At 42.3% G+C, this 26,894-nt stretch overlaps 1 protein-coding gene across 1 annotated transcript in view; it reads right to left on the bottom strand.

The window, feature by feature from the left end:
- Window positions 1–3,532: 3,532 nt before the first annotated feature.
- MICAL2 (microtubule associated monooxygenase, calponin and LIM domain containing 2) overlaps window positions 3,533–26,894 on the bottom strand; it is a 268,887-nt gene continuing 245,525 nt past the window's right edge. The window contains 3 exon segments of the mRNA XM_078148458.1: window positions 3,533–5,713; window positions 10,099–10,172; window positions 16,836–16,935. Coding sequence (XP_078004584.1) covers window positions 5,529–5,713; window positions 10,099–10,172; window positions 16,836–16,935 — 359 coding nt within the window. The 3' untranslated portion in view covers window positions 3,533–5,528.

The raw sequence follows: 26,894 nt of genomic DNA, 5'->3' as shown, positions 1-26,894 counted from the left end.
GACCTCAACAATGCAAATATTTGAATTGTATAATTTAGAGTGGGAAAGGGGCTGAGTCCAACTTCCTCCTTTTACAGATGAGAAAGGGGAGGTGTGGAGAGAATAGTTACTATACCCATATAGCATTTAGTGAGTTAGTGACTGAGCTAGGACTAAATCCAAAGTCTACTGGGCTTCCAGTCCACTAATCACCCCTTTGCCAATGCAGAAGCAGCTTCTGTGTTTTAAATGGCAGCCGAATTAGCGTGCATTGTAAATAGATTACAATGTTAACTTTAAAAGTTTCTACCCATCAACCTTGTATGGCTGGGTATTTAAATAAGAGGCTCTAGAAAAGGACAGTGTTACACCTCTCACATCTCTTAACAAAACCTGTGTGTCCTAAGTGGCCATAGTTCTTTAAGAAGCCCCGGCAGTGAAGAGCACTAATCGTTTTCACATCAGTCTCTTCAATATATGCACATCTCAGTAGGTAGATTAATTAATCTGTCTCCCATACCAGGATGAAGGACTAAATACATGTAGGACACACAAACCACATATCTCTCTCATTAGCCAGAAAGCATATACTTCAATCTCTAGGCAGACTTTGAACTTTGGTATAGTAGAAAAGAGCTTGGGAATCAGAGGATTTGGGTTCAAATCCTACCTTTGCTGTATACTGCCTGTGTGACCTTGGGCACATCACTTCATCTCCCTGGGCCCCAGTTTCCTCATCTGTAAAACGAAGGGCTTGGACTAGGAAGCCTTCAGGGTCCTTTCCAGCTCTGGATCTATGATGCTATGAACTTATTGCTGAACAGGCTGAATGTTAAGAGTACCCTCTGGAGAGATAGCCTTGTATAGTGGGAAAAACCCTGGAGTTGAAAGAGAAGTGAGTTCCAAGCTCAGTTTTAGCACTCACTAGGTGTATGACCCCTGGAACCTTAGTTTCCTCATTTGCAAAATTGGGATGATGATGATATCATCTCAGTGGGGGCAGCTAGGTGTCGCAGTGGATAGAATGCCAGGTCTGGAGTCAGGAAGACCTGAATTCAAATCTGGCCTCAGACACATACTAGATGTGTGACCCTGGGCAAGTCACTGAACCCTTTTGCCTCAGTTTTCTCATCTGTAAAATGAGTTGTAGAAAGAAACAACAAACCACTCCAGTATCTCTGCCAAGAAAACCCCGGATGGAGTCATGAAGAGTTGGACACGACTAAAACAACTGAACACCACCACCAAATATCTCAGTTATTGGGAGGATATAGGGTTGGGATTGTCCTTTGTGGCTAACCTCCCCAAAAAGGCCCTCTACAATATGAGCCTCCACTTTTTCTGCTCTCACTCTCTTCTTTACCCATTCCAATCTGACTTGCGACCTCTTCATTCCACTGAAATTGCCCTCTCCAAAGTTACTAATGATGGTCAATTGCCAATTCCAATGGCCTTTTCTCAATCCTCATTCTCCCCTATCTCTGGGAAGTCTTTTACACTGCCAATCACCCTCTTCTCCTTGATACTTTCTCTAAATTTTTGGGACATTGCTCTCTTGTGGTTCTCCTTCCACTACATAACTGTCCCTTCTCACTCTTCTTTGCTATTCCCACTAACTGTGGTGTGCCACAGGGTTCTCTCCTGGGCCCCTTCTCATCCTTTTCCATACTACTTCATTGGGTGATCTCATCAGCTCCCATGGATTTAATTCTTATTTCTATTAAGATGATTCTCTATTTACCTATCCAGCCCTAATCTTTCTGTTGACCTCTAGTCATTTGCCCTTCATACATCTTGATACTGAATGGCTGGTAAAAATCTTAAATTTAACGTGTTCGTAGCTGAACTTATTTTATTTTCCCTGAAGCACTCTCCCTTCCAAGCTTCTCTGTTACTGCAGAGGGCACTACCATCTTCCCAGTTCCTGAAGCTCACAACCTAGGAGCCATCCTGGACTCCTTATTATCTCTCACTCCCAATATCCAGTCTGTTGTCAATGTCACCTTTGCATCATCTGGTGGACCCTCTTCTCACTTCTGATTCTGTCACCCCTATGGTGCAGGTCCTTATCAGCTCTCTGTTCCCCCACTCCAGTCCATCCTCCATCCAGACACAAATGTAATTTTCCACACCAACCCTGTACTTAATAAACTCTAGTGGCTCCCTATTTCCTCCAGCACCAAATACAAAATTCTCTTTTTAGTGTTCAAAGCCCTTCAAACCTACTCCTCCCACCTTCCACTCCCAGTCTTCTTATACCTCACATCCATCCACTCATGGCTCTGGAGGAGAAAGCGAGACTTGTGATTCTGCACAGCCCTCCCTCACTTAAATCCAATTCACTTGAAAGTCATGGCATCATCTTCCTGATGTTGTGGTTGAGAACGAAGGACAAACCACAACATAATCCATTGGCTTCCTTGCTGTTTCCTGAACAAGACACTGTATCTCAGCTCCAGTTACTTGTCTTGCTACCCACTCCCATCCCCCCTCCCCCACAACCTGGAATGTTCTTCCTCCTGGTCTCTGCCTTCTGGCTTCCCTGACCTCCTTTAAGTACCAACTAAAATTCCAGAAGCCTTTCCCACTCTGTCTTTATTCCAGTGCCTTCCCTCTTTTAATTAGTTCTTATTTATTCTGCATATAGCTTATTTGTATATATTTGTTTGCATGTTGTCTCCTCTGTTAGACCGTAAGCTCCTTGAGGGCAGGGACTGTCCTTTGACTCTCTTTGTGTCCTTGGTGCTTAACACAGTGGCTAGCATATGGTAGGTGCTTAATAAATGTCAAAGTGCTCTGCAAGTCTGAAAATGCTACATAAATAACAATTATTGACAAAGAACCTATTGCCAATAATCCTTGGACAACTGACAGCTTATGTACTGATACATGAACATGCCCCTCCCCCCCATATGATAAAACAGAAATAGCTGAGGAATAAGAGAGTCTTATTAGCTGTTACTAACTCGTATACAATAAATAGATAGGTAGATGATAATAATAGCTAATGTGCATACAGGGTGTCCCAAAAGTCTTAGTGTGGCTTTAAGTTTTAATAGTAGTAGGTTTTAACGTTTGCAAAGCACTGTATATGTACTATCTCATTAGATCCTCACAACAACTCTGTGAGAGCAATGCTATTGTTACTATTAGGCCTATTTTATAGATGAGCAAACTGAAAGTTTAAGTGATTTGACTAATGTATTTTTTTTTTATTTTTTTGAAGCTGGGTCTTTTTTGATTCTAAGGCCAGTGTGCTACCTTGCAGCTCTATGCATTCAGAACAAGGGCCAAGCCTAACTCCTCACAATAGAAAGCCAGGCATTGAAAGCCTTGATTTTGAGAACCTGACCATATAGCCCATGGTTAAATCGGAACTCAAGGCATGAGGAGATATGTGCATCTAGATAAATACCAAGACGATGGATGTACTATTTCAGTGAATGACAGCCCACTCCACAAAGGCTGGACTTTCTCCATCTGACAGCTTTCCCCTTTTTCTACAAAAGGTTATTGTTATGATGGTTTAGACAGTCACAGACACAGAGACTGGTTCACAGATTAACTTATTATAAACATTTTAAAGTTATAATGAGTCAAATTAATTACATAGTTCTTGAGTCCTAGGTGATGATAATAGAAGAACCTTTTACCTAATAACAAAACAAAACCTTCAGCCAACCCAAGCCAATGGAGATACCCAGGATTTAATGACTTTTTCCTGGTCAATGACAGACAGTTCTTTGAAGATCCCCAAATGGTCTGGGAAACCATCATTCTCTTCTGATTGATCCACAGGCTTCGGCTTCCACACCCACTGTCATGGGTCTCATGCCAATCACTAATGGAAACTTCAGAAATCTGGAGCTTGAACATGAAAATGCAGGAGTGGGGAAGTCCATGAGCTAGATACCAATCAGAGAGAATAACAGCTCCCAAGTGGTCTCATTCTTCGAATTCATCCTGCATATTTCTATTGGGTTGGGACCAATTTCTTAATTTTATAATAGTACAATTTTGAATAGTGCAAATTGGAATACATATGACCACTTCAAGGGACCCCGTTATTCACACTAATTGGGACCTGGTATTGTCATATTTTAGCAGCAGCTAAAACAGAGGTTGGAGCTTAGATGCCCAAAATCAGGGCTTCTCTCTCTCTCTCTCTCTCTCTTTTTTTCTATGACGGACAGTATATAAAACCCTCAAAGAACAATGAACAATGAAAGCCTAGCCACCCTCCAACTTGCCTTTTCATGTTCTGGACCCAACCAAATAGAGTTCCCCAAAGGCAAGGCATTTTTAAGCCCATAACATTTTGTCAAAGCTGTTAATCCCTCTGGTATTAAGTAACAGTTTGGGACTTGGACAAAATTAGCACTCAAATGTTGTATTAAAAGTACATCCCTTGTGTACATTACATTAGGGTTTGCAAATGCACCTGGTAAATTAAACCCACCCTAGATTGAATTCACACCTGCTATACTGGGTGTTTGCTTTGTGTAATCAGTGGACAAAGGGGCTTCTCCTCCTCCAGAAACCCAATTTAAATATTAATCTAATCTTTAAAGCAGTGGAGCTTCCTTCTGACATTTAAAAACAGTCTACCCATACAAAAAAAAAGCAAATATGGATAAATTAATGGGGGAAAAAAGTCTCTTTAAAAAGTTAAAGCACAGAGAGCCCTCTCAATGATATCCGAGGATTAAGAAAGCTCAGTCTTAATTGCAACAGTAAAGCCCCAGTGTGTGTGTCACTTCCACAGGGACAAAAGATGATGTCCATTCTCCAGACAAAGGTACTACCCCAAGAGAGCAACAGAGTATCTGGTGACTTGGCCAACATTTTCAAAACGGTCCTTGTAAATCTCTCAGAGGATCTGGGAGAGCGGTTATACACCTGATTAGACTGCTAGGTGCATGGATCTCAAGTTAGCAGGACTCTCAAAGGTTACCTAGTGCAATTCTTTTGTTTATAGGTGAGGATTGAGCCCTGGAAAGATGACTGGCCAAATTTACACAGGTGCTAAGTAACAGAGCCACGATTTGAACCTGTGTCCTCAGAATACAGTCTAGTACCTTACCACCCTGCCATGTTATTGTTCTTCTTTAAAAAAAAAAAATCTGTCTTTGGATTTTTTTCTCTGTTTATCTGTTTATGACCTTGAAAGAAAGTGTCATAATTAGCCATTTTTTTGCTCCCAGAGCCAATAGTATTACATTTGTATGATGGGGAGGAGTATTTACCCAAGAACACTGTGATGCCAGTCCTGGGGCAGGGCAGTGCCAGATAAAAGCCCCCCTTAGGATATAGCTGCTGTACACACTAAGCTCAGTCGTTCCTTTGTTGCTGAATGGGCTGCAAGTGTAGTAGTCTGCGTCCCCTAAGTTTCACTCCCCCTGGGGCATAGCCCTACTTGCCCACCAGCATTACAGCTTTGGTACTAAGAATTTCCCCAATCATGTTTCATCAGGCAACTTATTCTTTTTCTGACCCCCCAAGATCCTTGAGTTGCCCCCAGTAGCTGGGATGCATGTACCCAGGCTTCTTCATGATCTGCTGAGTTGATAAGCTCGAGATAACATAAAACTTTCGAAGTGTTGATCTTCAGCTTTTTCTTTCACTCTCTGCTCCTCTAAGGAATCCACTAGTTTGTCCCTCTGTTCAATCACTTTCATCATCTTGGTGAAAATCTCCTGTTCCTCATTTCGAACTTTTTCATCTTTTTCGCTCTCTAAGGAAAAACAGAGGAGAAAACTCACCTGTGTTAAAATCAGTCGGGGTGTTTATTTTATTAGTACTTATATTCTTTGTAGTTGATCCAACATCTCTTTGTCACTCAATAAACAGGAAATGAAATTAACATGCGGAAATATCCCTTACCTTGAGCACTGGGCAGTTCCAATTCCAATAAGAATGGATATAAAACCATGAAGCAATCACTCCATTGACAACTGATGGTATTGTCTCAGTTGTTTTGCCCTGTTCCTAAAATTTCTTTGTGAGTAATACACACACACACACACACACACACACACACACATGATATGCACATTACTAATAAGTATGTTATGTTCTTCATTGTCTCCCCCACCCCAGTAGAATGTAAGCACCCTGAGGGTAAGAACTATCTCCTAGTGACAGTGACTGTCCTCCCTGCTGTTCCTTGAACACATGATGCTGCCCATGCCTGGAATGCTCTTCCTCCTCATCTCTTCCTCCTCAATTCCCTGGCTTCCTTCAAGTCTGAGCTAAAGTCCCATCTTCTTCAAGAAGCCTTTCTGAATCCTCCTTGATCACAGTGCCTTCTCTCTGAGATTGCCTCTAATTCATCCCGTCTTTATCTTGCCTGTACATAGGTGTTTGCATATTGTCTTCTCCATTAGGCTGTGAATGCTTTGAGAGCAGGGATGGGTTTTTGTTTATTTTTGTATGCCCAGGGCTCTTTCCAGTGCCTGGCATATGGTAGGCACTTAATAAATGTTAGTTACCAACTGACTTTTTTATTTGTACCTCTAGTATCTAGTACAAAGTGATGGTTAATAAATGCTCATTGGCTTGAATTTTGTAATTTAAACCCTTAGACCTCCAAATACAGATGAGGCTGTGTGGAAGAGTATGAAAAATGAAAGAGGATGGGATATTTTCCTCAAAGGGAATGGTAAACACCAGGGGCAATACTATCTAGTCACAGTAGACATGCTGCCTTCCCTTTGCAATCAGCTTGTTCTTCTTTTTTTTTTTTAATGCAGCCTAATTAAAAGCTACGCATTTAAGCAGAGACCATATGTGACCAGAGTATGGCTATGAATGCTCAGTAAGGAATTGAAAATAAAGTATGGCTAAGTGATTTTTAGTAGTATGTCTCTCACCAAATTGTATTGTAGCAAATTAAACTCAGTATCCAGGCATATAAATCTGACATTAGTTTGGTGCAATCTGAGGAGTGTTCCGTAAGCCTTCAGTTATGAGGTCTGCCTTGTTTAAATCATCTTTTCTTGTATTCATCCCTCTCCTTGTAACCTGCTTGCTTCTTGCAGATTTCAGTTTTCCTTCTGCTCCTTCATTCCCCTTTCTCTGTCTGTTCCTCACACTGGCCCCTTTTCACTGAGAACTGGTCTGAAGCGCCCGTAACCTGGGGTCCATGAATAAGACTTCTGAGGGTCTGGGAACTTATTTTAAAAATATTTTCTAGCTCTATTTCAATACAGTTGGCTTCCTTTGTAATCCTCTATGCCCTTAGAATATCACTCTAAGAAGGGGTGGAAAGGCTTCACCTGGTTGCCCAAGTGGTCTATGACACACAGAAAAGCTAAGAACACCTTCCTGCTGATTAGGAAATATAGAGCCAGAAGGGACTCATTCATTCATTCAACAATGATTTATTAAAGGTTTACTATGTAAGAGCATTCTGCTAAGCGTTTCCTTCCATTGACCTGTATTCTATGGGAAAGGTAAGATAGAGGCCTAAGTCAGGTCTCTAGTAGGATGATAATGGAAATCAGGGGCCATCTCCAGTTGTCCTGATCTATATCTTGCCACTGGACCCAGATGGCTCCGGAGGAGAAAGTAAGGCTGGTGACTGTACAGCCCTCCCTCACTTAACTCTGATTCATTTGCAAATTATGACATCATCTTCCCCCGCTGTCTTGGTCCTCTTTGAGAAGGAAGGACAAATCACAACGACAATGTGCCAGGTTCTATGAGAGCTATAGAAGTCTGGCCTCTGCCCTCAATGCTTTAGCTAGGGAGCCAGGATCATAGGATCCCTCCTTGAACACCACTCTTCTACATACAGTCTTCCCATATTAGAATTAGATTGTAAGCTCTCTGAGGGCAGGCTTCTCTTGCTTTTTGTATCTGTATGTCCTGCACTTACCACAGTGCATTAAACATAGGCATTGCTTAGCAAAGACTTTTTCATTCATTTATTAGAGATTTAAGGCTACAAGGCATCGTACAGGTCATCTGATCTAACTCCCTCATTTTATAGATGAAAGAACTGAGTCCCAGAGAAGTGATTTTCCCAAGGTCACATAGGTAGTGAGTAACTCTGGCTCCAAACCAAGCACTTTTTCCACTGTACTACACACACATCCATTTGTGGACACGGGTGAATGAAAGTCACAGTGTGATTTCAGGTAGGACTGTGAAATCTATCTCTTCCTAACATCAAATAATAATTGTGGTTATTGTGCAGTCATGTCTAACTCTTCGCTACCCCATTTAGGGTTTTCTTGGCAGAGATATTGGAGTGGTTTGCCATTTCTTCTCCAGCTCATTTTACACAGGAAGAAACTGAGGCAAACAGGGTTAAATGACTTGCCCAGGGTCACACAGCTAGTAAGTGTCTGAGGCCAGATTTGAACTCAGGAAGATGAGTCTTCCTGACTGCAAGCCCAGCACCTATGCACAATGGCACCACCTACCTTCCCAGATAGTAATTGCCAAGTGATAAAGAATGAATGCTCCCTGAGGGCAGGTACCTTCAGTGCTTAGCACAGCACCAGGCACATAATAAGTACTTAATAAATACTTGTTAAATGATTGACAAGAACTAGGACAGCTCCCTGACTACACTAGCTGCCCAGGTACAGCTCCTGTCTTCCTTGTCCTAAAGAAATCAACAGAGCCCACACAAGCTGCTAGGAAGCACCATCCTGGCCTAAGGGTCCAGGAGAAACTTGAGCTCTCCTTTCCATGGCTTAGCTAGTCTGGGGACCTTGCCCCAGAGGTCTTTTAAGAGAGTCCTTTCTGGCTAGTGTAAAATGTCATAAGCACCAGGATGAAGCACATGGACATGGCCTGGGAGGGTCCAGGCAGGCAGGGTGGGACAGAGAGGTGGGGCAACATTTGGTTGAACTCTTTCCCTGTGCTCCCATGTGAAGGAGGGAGCAGGAGGGCTGGCTGATAAACTGCTTGGCAATCTCTTCTGGGTCACTCTTATAATCAACATATGGGGTATCTCAAATTCTACAGATATGAAACAGAACTCATTATTCCTACCTCATTCCCCTAAAAACAAACAAACAAACAAAAAAAAAAAAAACCACACCAAACCATTCCTTCTAACTTTGACATCTTTGTGGTATCAGCAGCCTTCTGGTCACCAGCTTTAAAACCTCAGGTATCACTGATTTTTCATTCTATCTCAACTCTCCTAGCCGATCAGTTCCCGATTCTTGTTGATCCTCCCTCCCCAATGCATCTTGCCTACGTCCCCTTTACTCACACAGTCCTCATCACCTTTCATCTGGACCCTTGTAATAGCCTCCTCATTGTTTTCCTTGTTATCAGTCTTGCCTCCTCCAATCTACCATCTACATGATTGCCAAAGAGATATACTTAGAGCCCTGGGTTGACCATGTCACTCTCTTCCTCAAGAAGATTTAGCGGCTGCCTATTGCCTCTAGGAGAAAATATCAATGTACCTATTTGGCTTTCAAGGCCCTTCATGATCTGGTTCCTACCATCTTTCCAGACTCGTCTTACTTTATTCCTCCTTATTTACTCTATATTCTGGCCAAGCTGGCCCACTGCTGCTCTTCCCATGCGTGTCTTTCTTCTGTCTTTTGTTTTGGTGAGATGCTCTCCCTCCTTAACTGCTTTTGGGAATGTCCAGCCTGCTTCTAGGCTCAGTTCAGGTGCCTTAAAGCCCCTATAGAAGGGCTTTCCTAATCTTCCTTGTCTCCTTGTTTGTGCTTCCCCTTCTCCAAATTAGTTTGCATGTAAAGGTGGGGGGGAGTAGCCAATGGAGGGGCAGTGGCCTCGAGGCCACATGTGGCCCTCTAGATCCTCAAGTGTGGCCCTTTAACGGAATCCAAACGACGCTGCAAGTTCCCCACCCCTGGAAATCCCATAGTGAAATGGATTTCCTCTGCATTTCCATATGGGGGTGTATTTTGTTTCTCTCAGCCTGAAAATACAGTTTCTCCCTGCTCTCTAAGAACAGAGATTGGGTCATTTTTGGATTTGTACCCTCAGCACTCAGCAGCACAGTGTTGGGCACAAAATATGGGCTTAAGAAATGCTTTCTGAATTAAATGGAATTGAATTCTCTGCTCAGGCCCCAACCTTTTCCTTTTGATATGGGTCCAAACAATAGCCCCATAAACTCACCTTCCATGGACATTTTTTCTCTTAGCTTCTGCTCCAGCCTGCTTTGGTGGTCTTCCAATTCTAATTCTTGAGCCCTGAGCATCACAAAATAGGAAAAGATGATAAATATTAGTGATTATAATTTTGAATAATCTCAGATTAATACGCAATTACAGTATCTGGTCGTCCTTCTATAGCTGGTGTCTCTGAACTTCCCAAGAGAAAGTTCTGATGCTCCTGAGGTCCCCATCTCCAGTGTGACTAAAAGGATCAGGCCTGTGGTTCTTGTCAGCAGCATAGGTAGAGTGTGCTACACTTGGAATCAGGAAGAACTGGGTTCAAATCATGCCTCTGATGTTTATTAACTTGTGGCCACAGACCTGTCAATCAACCTCTCTGAGCTTTAATTCTGCTTGTGTAAGATCAAGATACTAATATCTGTAGAACTTATAGCTTTGCTGTTTAATAATAATAATTATAGCTTCTTTTGGAATAGTCACGAATCATTGTATTGATCAGAGTAGTTAAGTCTTTCACAATTGACTTTCCTTACAATTGCAGTTACCTTCATCATGTCTTACAGAATAATAATATTCCATCACATTCGTATACCATAACTTGTTCAGCCATTCCCCAATTGATGGGCATCACCCTCAGCTTCCGATTTTTTGATACCACAAAGAGTTGCTCTAAATATTTTTTGTACATATGGGTCCCTTTCCTTTTTCTTTGATTTTTTTGGGTATCAACCTAGTAGTAGAATTTATGGGTTTATAATAATAATAATAATGATGACAATAATAATAATAATAATAATAATAATAATAATTAACAGAAAGTACTTTAAGTTTGCAAAGCCCTTTACATATTATCTCATTGGTCCTCAAAACAGCCACTGACTTAGTTACTATTATCACCCCCATTTTACCCATTACAGGACCAGAGCTAGAAGGAACCTTAGAAGGCATTCAATCCAACTTCCCTCATTTTACAGATAAGGAAAACTGAGGCTGTAAGACATGATGAAGGGGATGGTTTCAGAAAAAACTGGCAAATATGAACTGATGCAAAGTGAAGTGAGCAGAACCAAGAGAATAATCTATATAGTAAAGGCAATGCTAAGGAAAATCAGCTATGAAAGACTTAGCTACTCTGATCAATACAATGATCCATGACTATTCCAAAAGACTCTTGAGGAAAAATGTTTTCCACCTCCAGAGAGAGACCTGATGGAATCAGAATGCAGATTGAAGCATATGTTTTCTCTTTCTTTCTTTTTCGTGTTTTATCTTTTCCTTTTAGACATGGCTAATGTGGTAAATCTGGCCTCAGATACTTACTAGCTACCTGACCCTGGTCATGTCACTTCACCCTGAGCAGAACCAAGAGGACTTTGTACACAATAACAGCCACGTTATGCAATGACTAAGATTGTTTAACTGAACCCTTCTCAGAATTATGAGGATCTAAGACATCTCCAGAGGCCTCGGGATGGAAAATGCTGTGCACATCCAAAGAAAGAACTATGGAAGTTGAATCGCTATCACTTATTTTTACCTTCTGTTGAGTTTTGTTTCATCTTTCTGATGGTTCCTCCTATTGGTTTTGATTTTTACTTACAACTTCACTAATGTGAAAATATGTTTAATGGGTACATAAATGTAAAGCCTATATCAAATTGTGTGCCGTCTTGGGAAGGGTGGAGGGGAGGAAGGGGGAGAAAAATTTTCAACTCAAAAGCATACGGAAGTGATTGTTGATAAATCAAAATAAACTAATAAAAATTTTTTAAAAGTCACCTCACCCTGTTTGCCTCTGTTTCCTCATCTGTAAAATGAACTGGAGAAGGAGATGGCAAACCACTCCATTAACTTTGCCAAGAAAACCCCAAATGGGGTCACAGAGAGTCAGACATGACTGAAATGGCTAAACAACCACAAAGTGGACATATTTTTGGCATGACTTTATATGTATAATGGGTATCTTACTCGTCACCTTCTCAATGGATGGGAGTGGGTAGAGGGAGGGAGAGAATTTGGAACCAAAATAAAAATAAAGCTGAATTTTAAATTTCCTCCACAATCTTCAGTGGCTCTTTGCTACCTTCAGATGAAATAAAGGCCCCTGTTTGACATTTAAAGCTCTGCATAACCTTGCTCCTTCCTCCCCTTCCAGTCTTCTTTATTCTCCTTGTCGCACTTGGGGTTCCTCTCTCCTCCAGCTGTGAGACCTTTCCCTGGCAGTCCCTTAAGCTTGGAATGTTCTACCTCTTCCCTCTACTTCCTTACTTCCCTGGTTTCCTTCACGACTCAGCTTCCGCCTTCTTCAAGAGGCCTCTCCCCAGCTCCCTCTAGCCCCACTCTGGGCATCCCCTGAGGAGCGGAAAGACACTAATTCACGGCCAGTCAGTTCTTGGCACTTCTTGCAGGGGCTCATTCCTTGAGGGAAAAGGTGACATGGAGTTTCCAGAGTTTCTGGTCAACTAAGAAAAGACCAAACCCAATCTTTAAAAGATAAAAGATAAAACAAAAATCACAACAAAAAAAAATCCTATTTATTGAGCCCAGAAAAATGGAACGACCTCATCGAATCATAGATCTAAGAACTGGAAGGGCCATCCAAGGTCCTGCGGTGTAAGCCCCTCATTTTAAGGTTGAGAAAACTGAGGCACAGAGAAGCTGTTACTTATGAAGGCCACACAGTAATGAGTGCCTGTGGTGGGAGTTTTGAAGACAGAGCCTCACATTTGTCCTTCCAAGTATAACAAAACAACTCCTTCACCCCCAGCTCCGTAAAGTGTAAGATATAAAGATAACACCTTATATGATATTTCTCTGCATACGTGTCACATCCTTCTCAGCACATAGCACATTGTCTTCCCAGAATAGGCCCTTGATAAATATTTATTTAATTGCTGGATGATAAAACCTTATTAATTCTAGCTCAGCTCATTCAGAATTTGTAATGGCTAAGCCTGGGCTGGTCTGAGATTTATTAAGAAGAAAAGCTTTGGAGATTTATGGGAATGGAAGGATAAGGGAGGGATCCTTGGAGGGGGGTAGGTTAAGTAATAGTAGGGCAAGGCAGTAGGTAGAAATAAAGTAGAGGAGTTAGGAGAGATAGGAAACAAGAGATACACACAAACATAAATACGAAGATCAGAAGTAGAATTTGTTAGGGAAAGTATATGTCTATATAGGCATGTGTGTGTGTGTGTGTGTGTGTGTGTATATATATATATATATAATATATATATACATATATATATATACATATATATATATACATATATATATATACATATATATGTATATACATATATATATATATATATATACATGTATCTATATATCTGTATGTAAATATATCAGTGCTTAATTGTAGCCTTCTTGGGGAGGGGAGGAAGGGGAAAAAAAGAACAAAGTGAAAAGTTCACAGCAGGAACAAAAGAAAACTAACAAGGAAGAAAAGAAAAGATGGACAGCTCTCAAGACAACATGTAGTAATTATTATGCAGGCTTTCTTGAAATGGAAATTTATTGCTATATATCTTGAATCCTCTCTTATGTTCTGCTGTGCACATGACGTGCTTTTTTTTCTTTTCTTATTTTGTATGTAAGTATATAATATGTTTCTTTTTCTTTTCTTGTGGTGTATTTAAGTTTCAGTAATAAAAAAAGAAGAAAAGCTTTGCTAAATTTGGTAAATAACTTCCCATACAGTCTTCAAAGTGAAGGGATACTGTACCAAGAGAAAAAGAAGAGACTAAAAACCTGTATGCCCTGATGAGAGTAAGCTATAGGGGAGAAGTAGGATGACAGAAGATGAAGATGAAGGAGGAGGAACTTTGGGTTTCACTATCTAAGAGGTGGGTCAGTTTCAAGTAATAGTGAGGTCTCACTAATGAGTAGCCCCTCAGATGGATTATCAAAACATGGAGGTCACACAAGCTCAGACTTTTAGAAGAGGCCTTACGGAGGACTTTTAAATCTACTGAGGAGGGTAGTAGATGACATGGAGAAGTGGGAGGTGCAAACCAAGTGCTGAAGTCATTGGTTAAGGTAGAAGGGGAAGGCAAAGGAGACCGAGGCTAGGGTTAACAGAGTCAAGTTAGCAATAGATGTCCAGTCAAGTCAATAGATGGTCAAGCACAATAGATATCATGAATATCAAAAAAGGTTGTGAAGAGATGAGAGTGGTGGGGTGCAAGAAGCATGGCTACTTCCCTTGCTAGCCCATCCTCTGAGAGCAGTGGTAGAAGAGAATGAGCACTGGAGTGGGTGGTAGTAGGTGTGGGATCCTCAGGAGGAAACCAGGCTTCCATTGGTGCCAAGAGATAGAAAGGAAGATATCAAAAAGGAATATAGAAAGGATATATAAATATAGAAAGGATATACAAATATATATAAAGGATATATAAATATAAGGGATATACAAATATTTATAAAGGATGCATAGATAAATAAAAGAAAGATATCAAAGATGAAGGGAAACTTCTCAATGATGGGGAAGGGGCTTCAAAGGGAAGAGAAGAAATGTGGTGGGCCAAGGGACTAAAGAGGGATATGACTAAGTCATATGGGAATGATAATATGGGGGGAAATAATGGGTAGGGGAAGTAGCTTATGCCTAGGGTGGTGGTATGGAATAAGAGAAACCAAAGGTTGGTGGGGGAAGCCCAAAATCCAGATCATATTTTGATGTTGGTTTGATGGAGTTTTCATAATTCCATCCCTCTGGGCCTCAACTTCCTTATCTATAAATTGAGGGCATTGGACTAGATGACCTCAAGAGTCTTCCAGATTGGACTCTTTGAGCCTATGACTACCCCCTAGGCACATGTGTGCTTTAGAGGTTTAATTGCAGCAGGAAGACTGGCAGGTTTGATGGGGGAGAATTTCTTGTTTCTGGGGAAGGTCTGCTCTCACCCCCACCCCTACCAGGGACCACCCTCAATTGCATGAGTATTCCTTTTATGTGGATCTATGGCAGGGGTTCTTGACCTTTTTTGCATCGTGGGCCACTTTGGAAATCTAGTAACTCCTATAGACTCCTTTTTTTTTCCTTTTCTTTTCCTTTTTTTTTTTGGTGAGGCAATTGAGCTTAAGTGACTTGCCCAGTCATACAGCTAGTAAGTGTTATGTGTCCAGACTCCTCCTTGAAATAATATTTTTAAACACACACAATAAAATACAGATGATTACAAAAGGAACCAATTATATCAAGATACAGTTAGTAAGATATTAAAAGTTCCAAGATCACAGGCCCTCAGGCTAAGAACTCTTCAGTCAGTCAGTCATCAGGCATTTATTAAGCACCAGAGATATAAAAAAGGCAAAAAGAGTGCCAGCCCTCAGGGAGCTCACAGTCTAATGGGGGAGACAGTCAGCAAACAAGTATGTATAGACAAGACATAGATATAGATCAACTGGAGTCAATCCAGAGTGTGAGGGGGAATGCACTGGCATTTAGGAGGACTGGAGAAAGGTATCTTGTAAGAAGGTGGGATTTTAGCTGAGACTTGGAAGAAGCCAGGGAAGCCAAGAGGTAGAGAAGAGAAGGTAGACAATTCCAGAGCACAGGGGACAACCAGAGAAAAGACACAGTTGGAAGACAGAGCCTCTTGTGTGAGTGACAGTAAGGAATCCAGCATCCCCAGATCACAGATTGCACATGGGGGGGGGGGGTAAACTCTAAGAAGAATGGAAAGGTAGGACAGGGCCAGGGTAGGGAGGGCTTTAACAGCCAAACAGAAGTGATATTTGATCCTGAAGGTAATAGGGAGCCACGGGATTTTCTTGAATGAGGGCAGGGGATGATATGATCAGACCTGCACTTTAGGAAGGTCACCTTGGCAGCAGAATGGAGGATGGACAGGAGTGGGGAGAGACTTGGTAGAGAGATCAACTAAAAGCCTCAAAGTGATAAAGGCCTGTACCAGGGTGGCGGCAGTGTCAGAAGAGAGAAGGGGGCACATGTGGATATACGTGTATACGGAAATGTGCATGTGTGTGTGTGTGTGTGTATACACATGTGTGTATATATATATGCATTGTGTGGGCACATGCCGGCAATCACATATGTATCTACAACATGTACATCTGTGTTGTGTTTATTTTTGCACATATATCTCACATAGCACATATATGTCTCATACCTTATATTGTATATACCTCACATATAAATAATATATATAATAAAAAATGTTCTCTCTATCTCTCTCTCTCTCTCTCTGAAGTCCAGACAGTGTGATTGGTTGGTAGAAAGGTAAAAGGAGAGAAGGACGATGAAAGATGACAGCAGAGCAAGGGTCTGCAAGCAGACGTGGGAAGCAAGGAGGTTGCCTAAACCACCATCCCCTTTCTTTTCTGGACGAGGGAGCTAGAACCCAGAGAGGGCCAGAGAGGGGGATGGGACTTGCTCCAGGGTACCCGGCCGTCCAAATTCAGGCCTCCCAACTCCCAGGCCACACTTTCCAGTCTCAGTAGGTGCCATTCAGAGAGCCTGCCTGCTTTTCCATCTCTATAATAACTATGCAGAATCTCTCTCTGCTATAGCCTCGGTGCCGGGAATGGACGACCAGAGAGTCTCCTCACTAATAGGCATATGATATGCAAAGCCTAAAGTGGCAATTTGCCTCAATCAGGGCCGTACAGGCATCAGGAGGGAAAACAGGGGCCCAGAGCGGAGGGGTGGCCGCCCTCCCTCCTCCCCTCAGCCCGCGTAGGCCTCACTGTTGTCTGTGTTTCTTTACTTACATGATCAAGAGCTCAGATTCATATCGCATTAATTTATTCTTCTCCAGAACCAGCTTAAACCATTCATGCAGGAGCCGTGCCTCATCCTGTGCGCCTGAATCTGTTTAAGAAATAAAGCAGAAATGTGTTCTATTGGAGTTCTGTGCCCTGCGATCACACGGCCCTGGGGCCACCTTAACCTGGCCATGTTTGCCTCAATAAACCCATGCTGGGGAGTAGTCGCTGATGCACTGTTTATACCGGGAGCCTGCGGACAGGACAAATAGAGCGCACCTGTGTACCTTCTAGGCCCAAGAGCTCTCTGGCAGTGAAGCACACCTGGAATTTTGGGCACGGAGGATATTGAGGGGTGGGGGTGGCGATGGAGGCCTGCCTTGGGTTCTTTGCGATAAAGAGCCACAGAACCTGACTGGGGGTCTCTCCCATTGCTTCTTACCTGGGATTCCATTCTGGTCAAGCAAGAATTGTCTCTCTGTCTCTCATTTGGAGGCAGTGAACCTGGGATCACCTCCTAGCTCTGCCAATTACTGACCTGTATAGTCTAATCCATTCTAGCACATTCAAGCTACTGCTAGATGGCCGTTGTTATTGATCAGAAGAGGATCAATGACATCGCAACTTGCATGTGTATTGGATTTAAGTGAGGCTTCAAACACTGACCAGCTATGTGACCCTGGGCAAGTCACTTAGCCACTCTGTGACTCAGTTTCCTCATCTGTAAAATGGGGATAATAACAGTAACTCCCTCCCAGGGTGGTGGTGAGGATAAAATGGGATGACATAAATTTAAAAGTGCTGGCTATCCTCATTAGTCCATTTTGACTCTTATTAGCTGATTTTACTTGGTCCTTTATTGTTTCACTTCATCCTCACAACAAGCCTAGGAGGTAGGTGCCGTTGTTATCCCCATTTTACAGATGAGGAAACCAATGCTGAGTGAGTTTAGGTTTCATTGTTACCTTCCTGAAACAATCTGGCAGATCAGTTTAGAAGTACAACCAACCCTCCCAAGCGACCAGAAGCCTTTGGTGCAGTTACAGGGTGGGCAGGTAGCATCAACACCCAAATTCACACTTTATTTTTATTTTTACTTTTTTTCAATTAAGAGTACTTTTTAAATTTTTGTTTTTTTCACTCCCACAAGTTTTTGAGTTCCAAATTTTCACCCCATCTCCCCCCCCCACCCCAAGATGGCATGCATTCTGAATATCCCTTCCCCTAGTCTGTCCTCTCTTCTATCGCTCTCCCCTTCTCTTATCCCCTTCCCCTTCTATTTTCCTGTAGGGCAGGATACACTTCTGTACCCCATTTCCTGTATTTCTTATTTCCCACTAGCATGTGAAAACATTTTTTTTAAACAAATGTTTTTAAAACTTTAGGTTTCAAATTTTCTCTCTTCCTCCCTCTCCACCCACCCTCATTGAAAAGGCAAGCAACTCAATATAGGTCATACGTGTGCAGTTATGCAAAACATGTCCATAATAGACATGTTGTGAAAAACTAACTCTATTTCCCTTAATCCTATCCTGCCCTCCCATTTATTCTATTCTTTCTTTTGACCCTGTCCCTCCTCAGAAGTATTTACTTCTGATTACCCCTTTCCCAATCTGCCCTCCTCTCTATCATCCCCGCTCTCTTGTCCCCTTCTCCCCCTATTTTCCTGTAGGGTAAGACAGATTTCCATACCCAATTGAATGTGTATGTTATTCCCTCCTTAAGCCAAATCCTATGAGAATAAGATTCACTCATTCCCTCTCACCTTCCCCTTTCCCCTCCACTGTAAGAGACTTTTCTTTCTGTTTTTTTGTGAGATAATTTACCCCATTCTACCTCTCCCTTTCTTCTTCTCTGAATAATCCTCTCTCATCCCTTAATTTTATTCTCCAGATATGACCCCTTAATCTTCAACTCACCCTGTGCCCTCTATCTATCTATCTACATATACACATACATTTTTTTCCTCAACTACCCTAATACTGACAAAGGTCTCATGAGTTATAAATATCATCTTTCCATGCAGGAATGTAAACAGTTCAATCTTAATAAGTCTCTTATGATTTCTCTTTCCTGTTTACCTCTTCATGTTCCACTGAGTCCTGTATTTGAAAGTCAAATTTTCTATTCAGCTCTGGTCTTTTCATCAGAATGCTTGAAAGTCCTCTATTTCACTGAATGACCATTTTTTCCCCTGAAGGATTATACTCAGTTTTGCTGGGTAGGTGATTCTTGGTTGTAATCCTATCTCCTTTGCCCTCCGAATATTATATTCCATGCCCTGCGGTCCTTTAATGTAGAAGCTGCTAAATCTTGTGTTATCCTGATTGTGTTTCCACAGTACTTGAATTGTTTCCTTCTGGCAGCTTGTAATATTTTCTCCTTGACCTGGGAACTCTGGAATTTGGCTACAATATTCCTAGGAGTTTTCCTTTGGGGATCTCTTTCAGGAGGAGATCTGTGGATTCTTTCAATTTCTATTTTGCCCTCTGGTTCTAAATATCAGGGCAGTTTTCCTTGATAATTTCTTGAAAGATGATGTCTAGGCTCTTTTTTTGATCATGGCTTTCAGATAGTCCAATAATTTTTAAATTCTCTCTCCTGGATCTATTTTCCAGGTCAGTTGTTTTTCCAATGAGATATTTCACATTGTTTTCTAATTTTTCATTCTTTTGGATTTGTTTACTGTGTCTTGATTTCTCATAAAGTCACTATCTTCCAATTGCTCTATTCTAATTTTTAAGGAAGTATTTTCTTCAGTAATCTTTTGGACTTCCTTTTCCATTTGGCCAATTTTTTTTTTAGGGCATTTTCTCCTCATTGGCTTTTTGGACCTCTTTTGCCATTTGGGTTAGGCTATTTTTTAAGGTGTTATTTTCTTCAGTATTTTTTTGGGTCTCCTTTAGCAAGCTGTTGACTTGTTTTTCATGATTTTCTTGCATCACTCTCATTTCTCTTCCCAGTTTTTCCTCTACTTCCCTTACTTGCTTCTCAAAATCCCTTTTGAGCTCTTCCAAGGCCTGGGACTGATTCATATTTTTCTTGGAGGCTTTGGATGTAGGAGCTTTGACTTTGTTGTCTTCTTCTGGTTGTATATTTTGATCTTCTTTTTCACCAAAGTAAGATAATATAGTCTGACTCTTTTTGCGCTGCTTGCTCATGATCCGCCAATTACTTGAGTTTTAAACTCTTTGTTAAGGTAAGAGTCTGCTTCCAATGTGGAGAATGTACTGTCCCAAGCTTAGGGGGTTTGTACAGCTGTTTTCAGAGATACTTGTAGGGACCTGTAAATTTTCAGTTCTTCCAAGGTGGTAAGATAAGGGGCGAGGTGTTTACTCCTTTCCTGGCCTGTGACCACAAGTATTCCTTTCTGTCCTGTAACTGTGAGGAGGGTTCCTCTCCACAGCCACTACAAGCTCCACCAGCCAGCTCCTCCTCACCCCAGCACTGCCGCCCAGAACTGTGACCCAGATCCAAACACGGGCAAAACAAGAGATTCCTGCCTCAGCACTGGCAAAGAGATCCCTGCAATCCCTCTCTGATCAGCCACTGGATTCCCCCTCAGTCTGTGGGCCGGAAGCTCGGGAAGCAGCTGCCGCCCCCAGGGCTGCGCTCTTGGGGAATGGAGCTGAAACCCCACCTTCCTTCTCAGCACCGACAGAAACAGACTTTTCCCACTGACCTTCTAAGTTGTCTTTGGTATTAGTGGATTGAGGAGTCTGGAAACCTCCACAGCTGCCCATGATGCAGTTCTCTGAGGCCTGCTCCAGGTTCCCTGCGGCCTGCGTGCCCACGCCACGCTGTGCTCCCAGCCCAGTGCGATACACCTTTCTGATCAATCATCCAGGTTGTCTTGGGCTGGAAATTTGTTTCACTCTGTCTTTTTGTGGGTTCTGCTGCTTCAGAATTTGTTTAGAGCCATTTTTTATGAGTATTTGGATGGGTTTGGGGGAGAGCTTAAGCAAATCACTGCTTTCACTCTGCCATCTTGGCTCCGCCCCCCCACATTCACACTTTAAACAGAAGCATCCAGAGAGTTGTATAGATTGAAAAATGAACATGACTAGTGGTACTGAAGTGCTACCCTTGGGCATATTCTTAATAATGATGTCTTGTTTCTTATATTTTCATAGTACTTAGCATTGCAGATTTAGAACTGAAAAGGACCTTAGATGCCACAGAGTTCCCTGCCCCGCAGTTTTACAGATGAAGAAACTGAGGTCCAGAGAGGTTAAGTGACTTGTCCAGTCACCCAGCCAGCAAGTGACAGGAGGCAGGATTCAAACTCATGTCCTCCTGACACGAAGTTTAGTCCAGCACTCAATGTACTCTATCATCTTCAGTATCTCATCATTTTCTATCTCAGTCTCATGCCTTTACACATATCTGTCATGCCTGCCTAGAATGTCCTTCATATACAGTTCATTTCCGTCTCTTTACTTCCCCAGCTGCTAGGTAAGTACTAGCTGCTAGCTGCTCCCCACACTCAACATGGCACCTTGGGCTCCCAGTCTTTCCTTTCTCCTGGAATCTCTATCCTCCTTTAAGGCTCAGCTCAGATGCTATTTCCTCCCAGAGGCCCTCTTCCAAGTTTCTCCCTTTGCACTCTCCCCATCCTCCCAACACTACCTCATCTTCTTCCTCAAAGTACCTTGTATTTCCTTATCTGCGTCCATGTCATACCCACCCAGCAGACTAGAAACTCCTTGAGGGCAGGGGCTGCTTCATTTTTGTCTCTGTGGAGCAGGAAGCCTTAGACAGAGCAGGTGTTTGTTGAATAGAATGCAATAATTTGCCTTTTACCTGATATGCATTTGCTGCATAATTACTCACTGGCCTCTGTTTATCCCCTATGATAATATAAACCAATAGAACTATCTTGTTCCAATTCCTTGCTCATCAGCAGCTTTTTAAATAATTACTCAATCACGTATGATCTATATTAAGGGTGAGGACCTAGAGGGCCACATGTGACCTCAAGGCCGCAGGCTCCCCACCTGTGTTCTATTATATATACCCTTCATCTGGTAATTAATCACATACTATCATTAATCATATACCTCAGTGAATTCTGGAGGATTCTTGGCTGGCAGATATCTCTTTTTACCCTTTCTAGGCCAGCATCCCATCTCCTCCTTCTATGACCCTTTATGGCCTTACAGCTGGTTCAAGTTACAAAGAGTCAGATTCCAGTTCAATATTAGGAAGATCTTCCAAACAAACAGAGCTATCGGTCAGTTAATAAACATATATTAAAGGTCTGCTGTGTGCCAGGCACTGAGCTAAGGGATGGGCATGTGAAGACAAGCAAAAGAATAATAAACAAACAAATGAATGAATAAATGAATGAATGACCAATCTCTGTTCTCAAAGAGGTAAATAGTCTAATGGAGAGAGGCAATATGCAAATTATGCACAAACAAGATACAAACAGGTTTAATGGAGATACTCAACCCTAGCATCATGGGGGATCAGGATAGGTGACCTGCCTTCAGAGGCAGGAAGCTCCTCATTACTGGATGTCTTCAAGCAGACACTCCATCAGCACTTGTTGGAGATTCATTCATTCCATCAATAAGCATTTATTAAATGCTCACTTAATGTAGGACACAGCAATATTTTGTGGAGGCAGCTAGGTGGTGCAGTGGTTAGAGTGCTGGGTCTGGAGTCAGGAAGAGTTGAGTTCAAGAACAACCTCAGACACTTACGAGCTGTGTGACCCTTGGCAAGTCACTTCAGCTCTGACTGCCTCAGTTTTCTCATCTATTAAACAGGTATAATAATAGCACTTATTTCCCAGGGTTATTGCTAAGATCAAAAGAGTTAATATTTGTAAATCTCTTTGAAAACCTGAAGAGGTTATAGAAATGCTTGCTGTTATTCTTAATTTTTACTGTTAGTTTTTGCAGCAGATAGGAGGTGAATTCGATGACTCCCGAAGTACCTTCAAACTCTGTGATTCTATTATTCTGCAGGGCAGCCTTGTCTGATAACACACTGATCAGCAATAGGTGTGGATTCCATGCCCTGGACCACCCGACATCCCCACTTTCATTGAAGCATCCTGATTGGACACTGGCCTCCTCAGCATCTCTGCAGAAGTAAGTTCATCTGCTCCTCAAAGGAAGATGTTTCCACATTCCATAAGTCAAATCAATTAGCATTTATATTAAATACTTCTGATGTTTTGGGCAAGAAGGAGAATGGGACAGTGGACAGAAGACTTGCGTTGGGATCACAAAGGTCTGGGTTCACGTCCTGCCTTGGACACACACTGGCTGCGCCCCCCTGTCAGTGTCTCTAGTTAATCTCTCAGACTTGTTGCAGAGCAGGTACTGATCTTCGCTGGTTGAGTGCGATTCCCCATCAGGGAGCTGTTGTTGTTCTTATTGGTGTTGAAGCATTTCAGTCATGGCCAGCTCTTTGTGACCCAATCTGGGATTTTCTTGGCAGAGATATTGGAGTGATTGGCCATTTCCTTCTCTAGCTCATTTTACAGATGAGGAAACGGAGGCAAACAGGGTGAAGTGACTTGCCCAGGAAGCATCGGAGACTGAATTTGAACTTGTCTTCCTGACTCCAGTTCTGGTTTTCTATCCGACTGTGCCATGTAGCTGCCCTGCCAGGGAATACCTTATCCCAGTGAAATCACAGTCCCAACTTTTAAAAAAACTTTCAGATCTTCTTTTAGGATCTGGAAATACAAAGACAGAAAAATGGAACCAGTCCCTGCCCTCAAGGAGCTTACATTACATTAATTATGGGGGAAAAACACGTACCTAGAAAATGAAATACGAAACATAGAGGCAAGCTAAATTCTAGGGAGCAGGGCCCTAGCAACTGAGGAGACATAGGTGCCAGTGCCTCACATTGAAGGCACAAGGATCAGATCTGCTAAGTCAGAATTCTCCTGGCAAAACTTAATAGGTAAGAGTTACTTGTTTACCGACGCATTTAAATTCAGTCCCACTAAAGGAGGTCATAAGGAAAGCATCAGTGAGGGTACACTTTGATTAAAGCCATTGTTTGGACATAAAAGGTTTTCTCCCTTTTCTGTACCACTGCCCACTCTTCTTCCTGCACATTGGCTCCCAGCTTTCCAAGTGGGAGCTTGTATCGCCGCCTCGCTTTCACCTCTGCCTGGTTCTTTAGTTATTATTTTCCACCTCACCCGGCATCTGCAACAAGTCCTAATTTTGTATCAGATGCAATTTTCTTAATGTACTCTTAACATCTTCACTAATGACCAGGAGAGATATCAAAGTAATAGCTGCCCTAATTCCCAGTGGCGGAACAGTCGACATCTCCCCCAGACGGGCTGAGTTTCCGATCACCTCGCCTTTTGTCTGTGGCCCTTTGGTCAGGGGCTCTGCCCATGTGGCTCATCGCCAAGGCGATTTGAGTTGAATTGCTGAGCTGCAGTGCCCAGTTTTTTTTATGATTCTCTAGCTTCATTACATGAAGAGGCTCCATTCTCTTCCCCTATGAAGCCAGAGTGATTACACCTCTTCTAGCCCTCCTCTCCCCTCCTCCTCTTACCCCAAGCAATTCAGCTGGTCTGGCCTGGTTTGGCCTTTATGAGCTCAATTCTGGTGCATTGCTCATGATTCCATTACCCTGAGTCTATGGCTGATGGGTTTTCCTTCCTTCCTTCCTTCCTTCCTTCCTTCCTTCCTTCCTTCCTTCCTTCCTTCATCTCTCCCTCTCTTTCTTAACAACAGTACAACGTGAAAAATGACAGATTTCATCAAATATTCTTTTGTTTTGGTGTATAAGATGCCAGATAACCCATGTAACTATTAGGCCTCTTGCCTGCTTCTTGGAAAACAGGAGGAAGGTTGGTATACAGGCAGCCGTGGATTTGAAATCAATCGACTTAGGTTCAAATCCCACTGTTTAACCTTGGCTGAATCACTTCACTTTGATAGGCCTTCATTCTCCTAACTTTAAAAAGAAAGTATGGGCAACATGACTACTGTGGAAATACGTTTAATATGATTGCACATGTATAACTTACATCAGATTGCATGTCATCTTGGGGAGGGGAGAGAGAAGGGAGGGGGGAATATTTAGAACTCAAAATCTCATAAAAGTAAATGTTGAAAACTGAAAATAAATAAATACATAATTCTTCTTTTTTAAAAGAAGGTGTTGGACTGGATGAACTCTAAGTCCCTTCCTGCTCCAAATCCTATGATCCTATGATTTACTCTAAGCTAGAGAAGGTTGAGCCCTGAATTAAGGTGACCCTAAAATGGAAGCTGAGGGTATAGATCTCCTATTGTATGGCCCCAGTCTTCTTTGCTGTCCCTTCCCATATGGATGCAGATGTTATCATGTGTCAATGATCAAGAATACTGCCTCACACAAGTTAATACCCCTGGAGGGTCCAAAAGTTGATCTGATGATCCTGCCGCCTCATGGTGGGTCTCAGACACCCAGAGTCCTCTGCTGCAGTGATTGCACCTGTGTGAGCTCACTTTTCCATCCCAACCATATTGACCTTGGTCTTACCATCAGAACAGAGATTTAGAATTGGAGGGGATCTTAGAGGTCACCTATTTTACAGATAAAGAAACTGAGGTGCAGAGAGACTGACATGCCCCAAATCACAAAGTAGTAGTAGTAATGATAATTATTATTAAAACTAGCCTTTGTATATCACTTTAAGGTTTACAAAGTCTTTTGCTTATATCATCTCATTTTATGCTCACCACAATCCAGGGATATAGGTGCTATTTTTATCCCCATTTTACAGATAAGAAAACTGAAACAGGCAGAAGTTAAATGACTTGCCCAGTGTCGCACAGCTAGTAAGCTTCAGAGGTAGGATTTGAACTCATGCCTTCTTAATTCTAAGGCCACCACACTGTGCACTGTGCCACTTAGCAGTCTCAAATAGTGAGTGAGGATTGAGTCAGGATTTGAACCCTGGTCTCCTCTGATTCCAAACCTGGTACTCTTTTCATTGTGCTGCACTACCCCAAATGTCCTGACATCTCTTCTTTTATGCCTTGCCCCTTGCTTTTGTTTTTCTTTTTGGTGAGACAATTGGGGTTAAGTGACTTGCCCAGGGTCACACAGCTAGTAAGTGTCAAGTGTCTGGTCTGAGACTGGATTTGAACTCAGGTCCTCCTGACTCCAGGGCCGGTGCTCTATCCACTTGCCCTTTGCTTTTAAAGGAAGCTAGTGGTGCAGTGGATAGAGTGCTGGGCCTGGAGTCAGGAAGAACTGAGTTCAAATCTGGCCTCAGATACTTACTAGCTGTGTGAACCTGGGAAAGTCATTTCAGCTCTGTCTGCCTCAGTTTCCCCATCTGTAAAATGGGGATAACAATAGCACCTATCTCTCAGAGTTGATGTGAGAACCAAATGAAATAATGTAGGTACTGTATAAATGCTTATCTCTCTCCTTTTTTTTTTCTTGTACTCTGAATCTCAGATGTCCAGACTTAAAACTATGTGGTCATGTTCCCCCCCCCCCCAACTATAACTTGGATTGTTATTAACTTTAGAATCAGATTTCAAATTTAGGGTGCTTGTGAGGGATGTTAGAGACTATTCAGCCCATGATACTCATTTTGCAAATGGGAAGACACAGAAGGAAAGCAGTTTTCTGACACTGCATCTCACCTATAACTATAATAGCAAGGTTGCTCTTGCTGGATCCTATAATCTAACAAATATGAAGCAACCAGGTGGGCCAGTGGATAGAGCATGGAATCCAGAGTCAGGAAGACTTGAGTTCAAATCCTAGCTCAGACATATACCAGGTAGGTGACTTGGAGCAAGTCACTTCACCCTGTTTGCCTCGGTTTCCTCATCTGTAAAATGAGCTGGAGAAGGAAATGGCAACCCACTTCAGTATCTTTGCCAAGAAACCCCCAAATGGAGACACAAAGATTCAGACGTGACTGAAAAATGACTGAACAACAAAGACTTCTTTGCCATCTCATAGATGCAGTCTATATTTCACAGGACGAGGTTAGGAGGTAGAGAAATGTTAAAATTAAGTCAAAGACGTTGGACTCCACAGAACATCATGGGCCCCCCCCCAGGATAAACT

The sequence above is a fragment of the Phascolarctos cinereus genome, unplaced genomic scaffold (genome assembly GCF_003287225.1).
Source record: "Phascolarctos cinereus isolate Bilbo 61053 unplaced genomic scaffold, phaCin_HiC Scaffold_9;HRSCAF=440, whole genome shotgun sequence".
Taxonomy (NCBI): Eukaryota; Metazoa; Chordata; class Mammalia; order Diprotodontia; family Phascolarctidae; genus Phascolarctos; species Phascolarctos cinereus.
The sequence above is the reverse complement of the archived record's forward strand: the minus strand, read 5'-3'. Positions and strand labels throughout refer to the sequence as shown.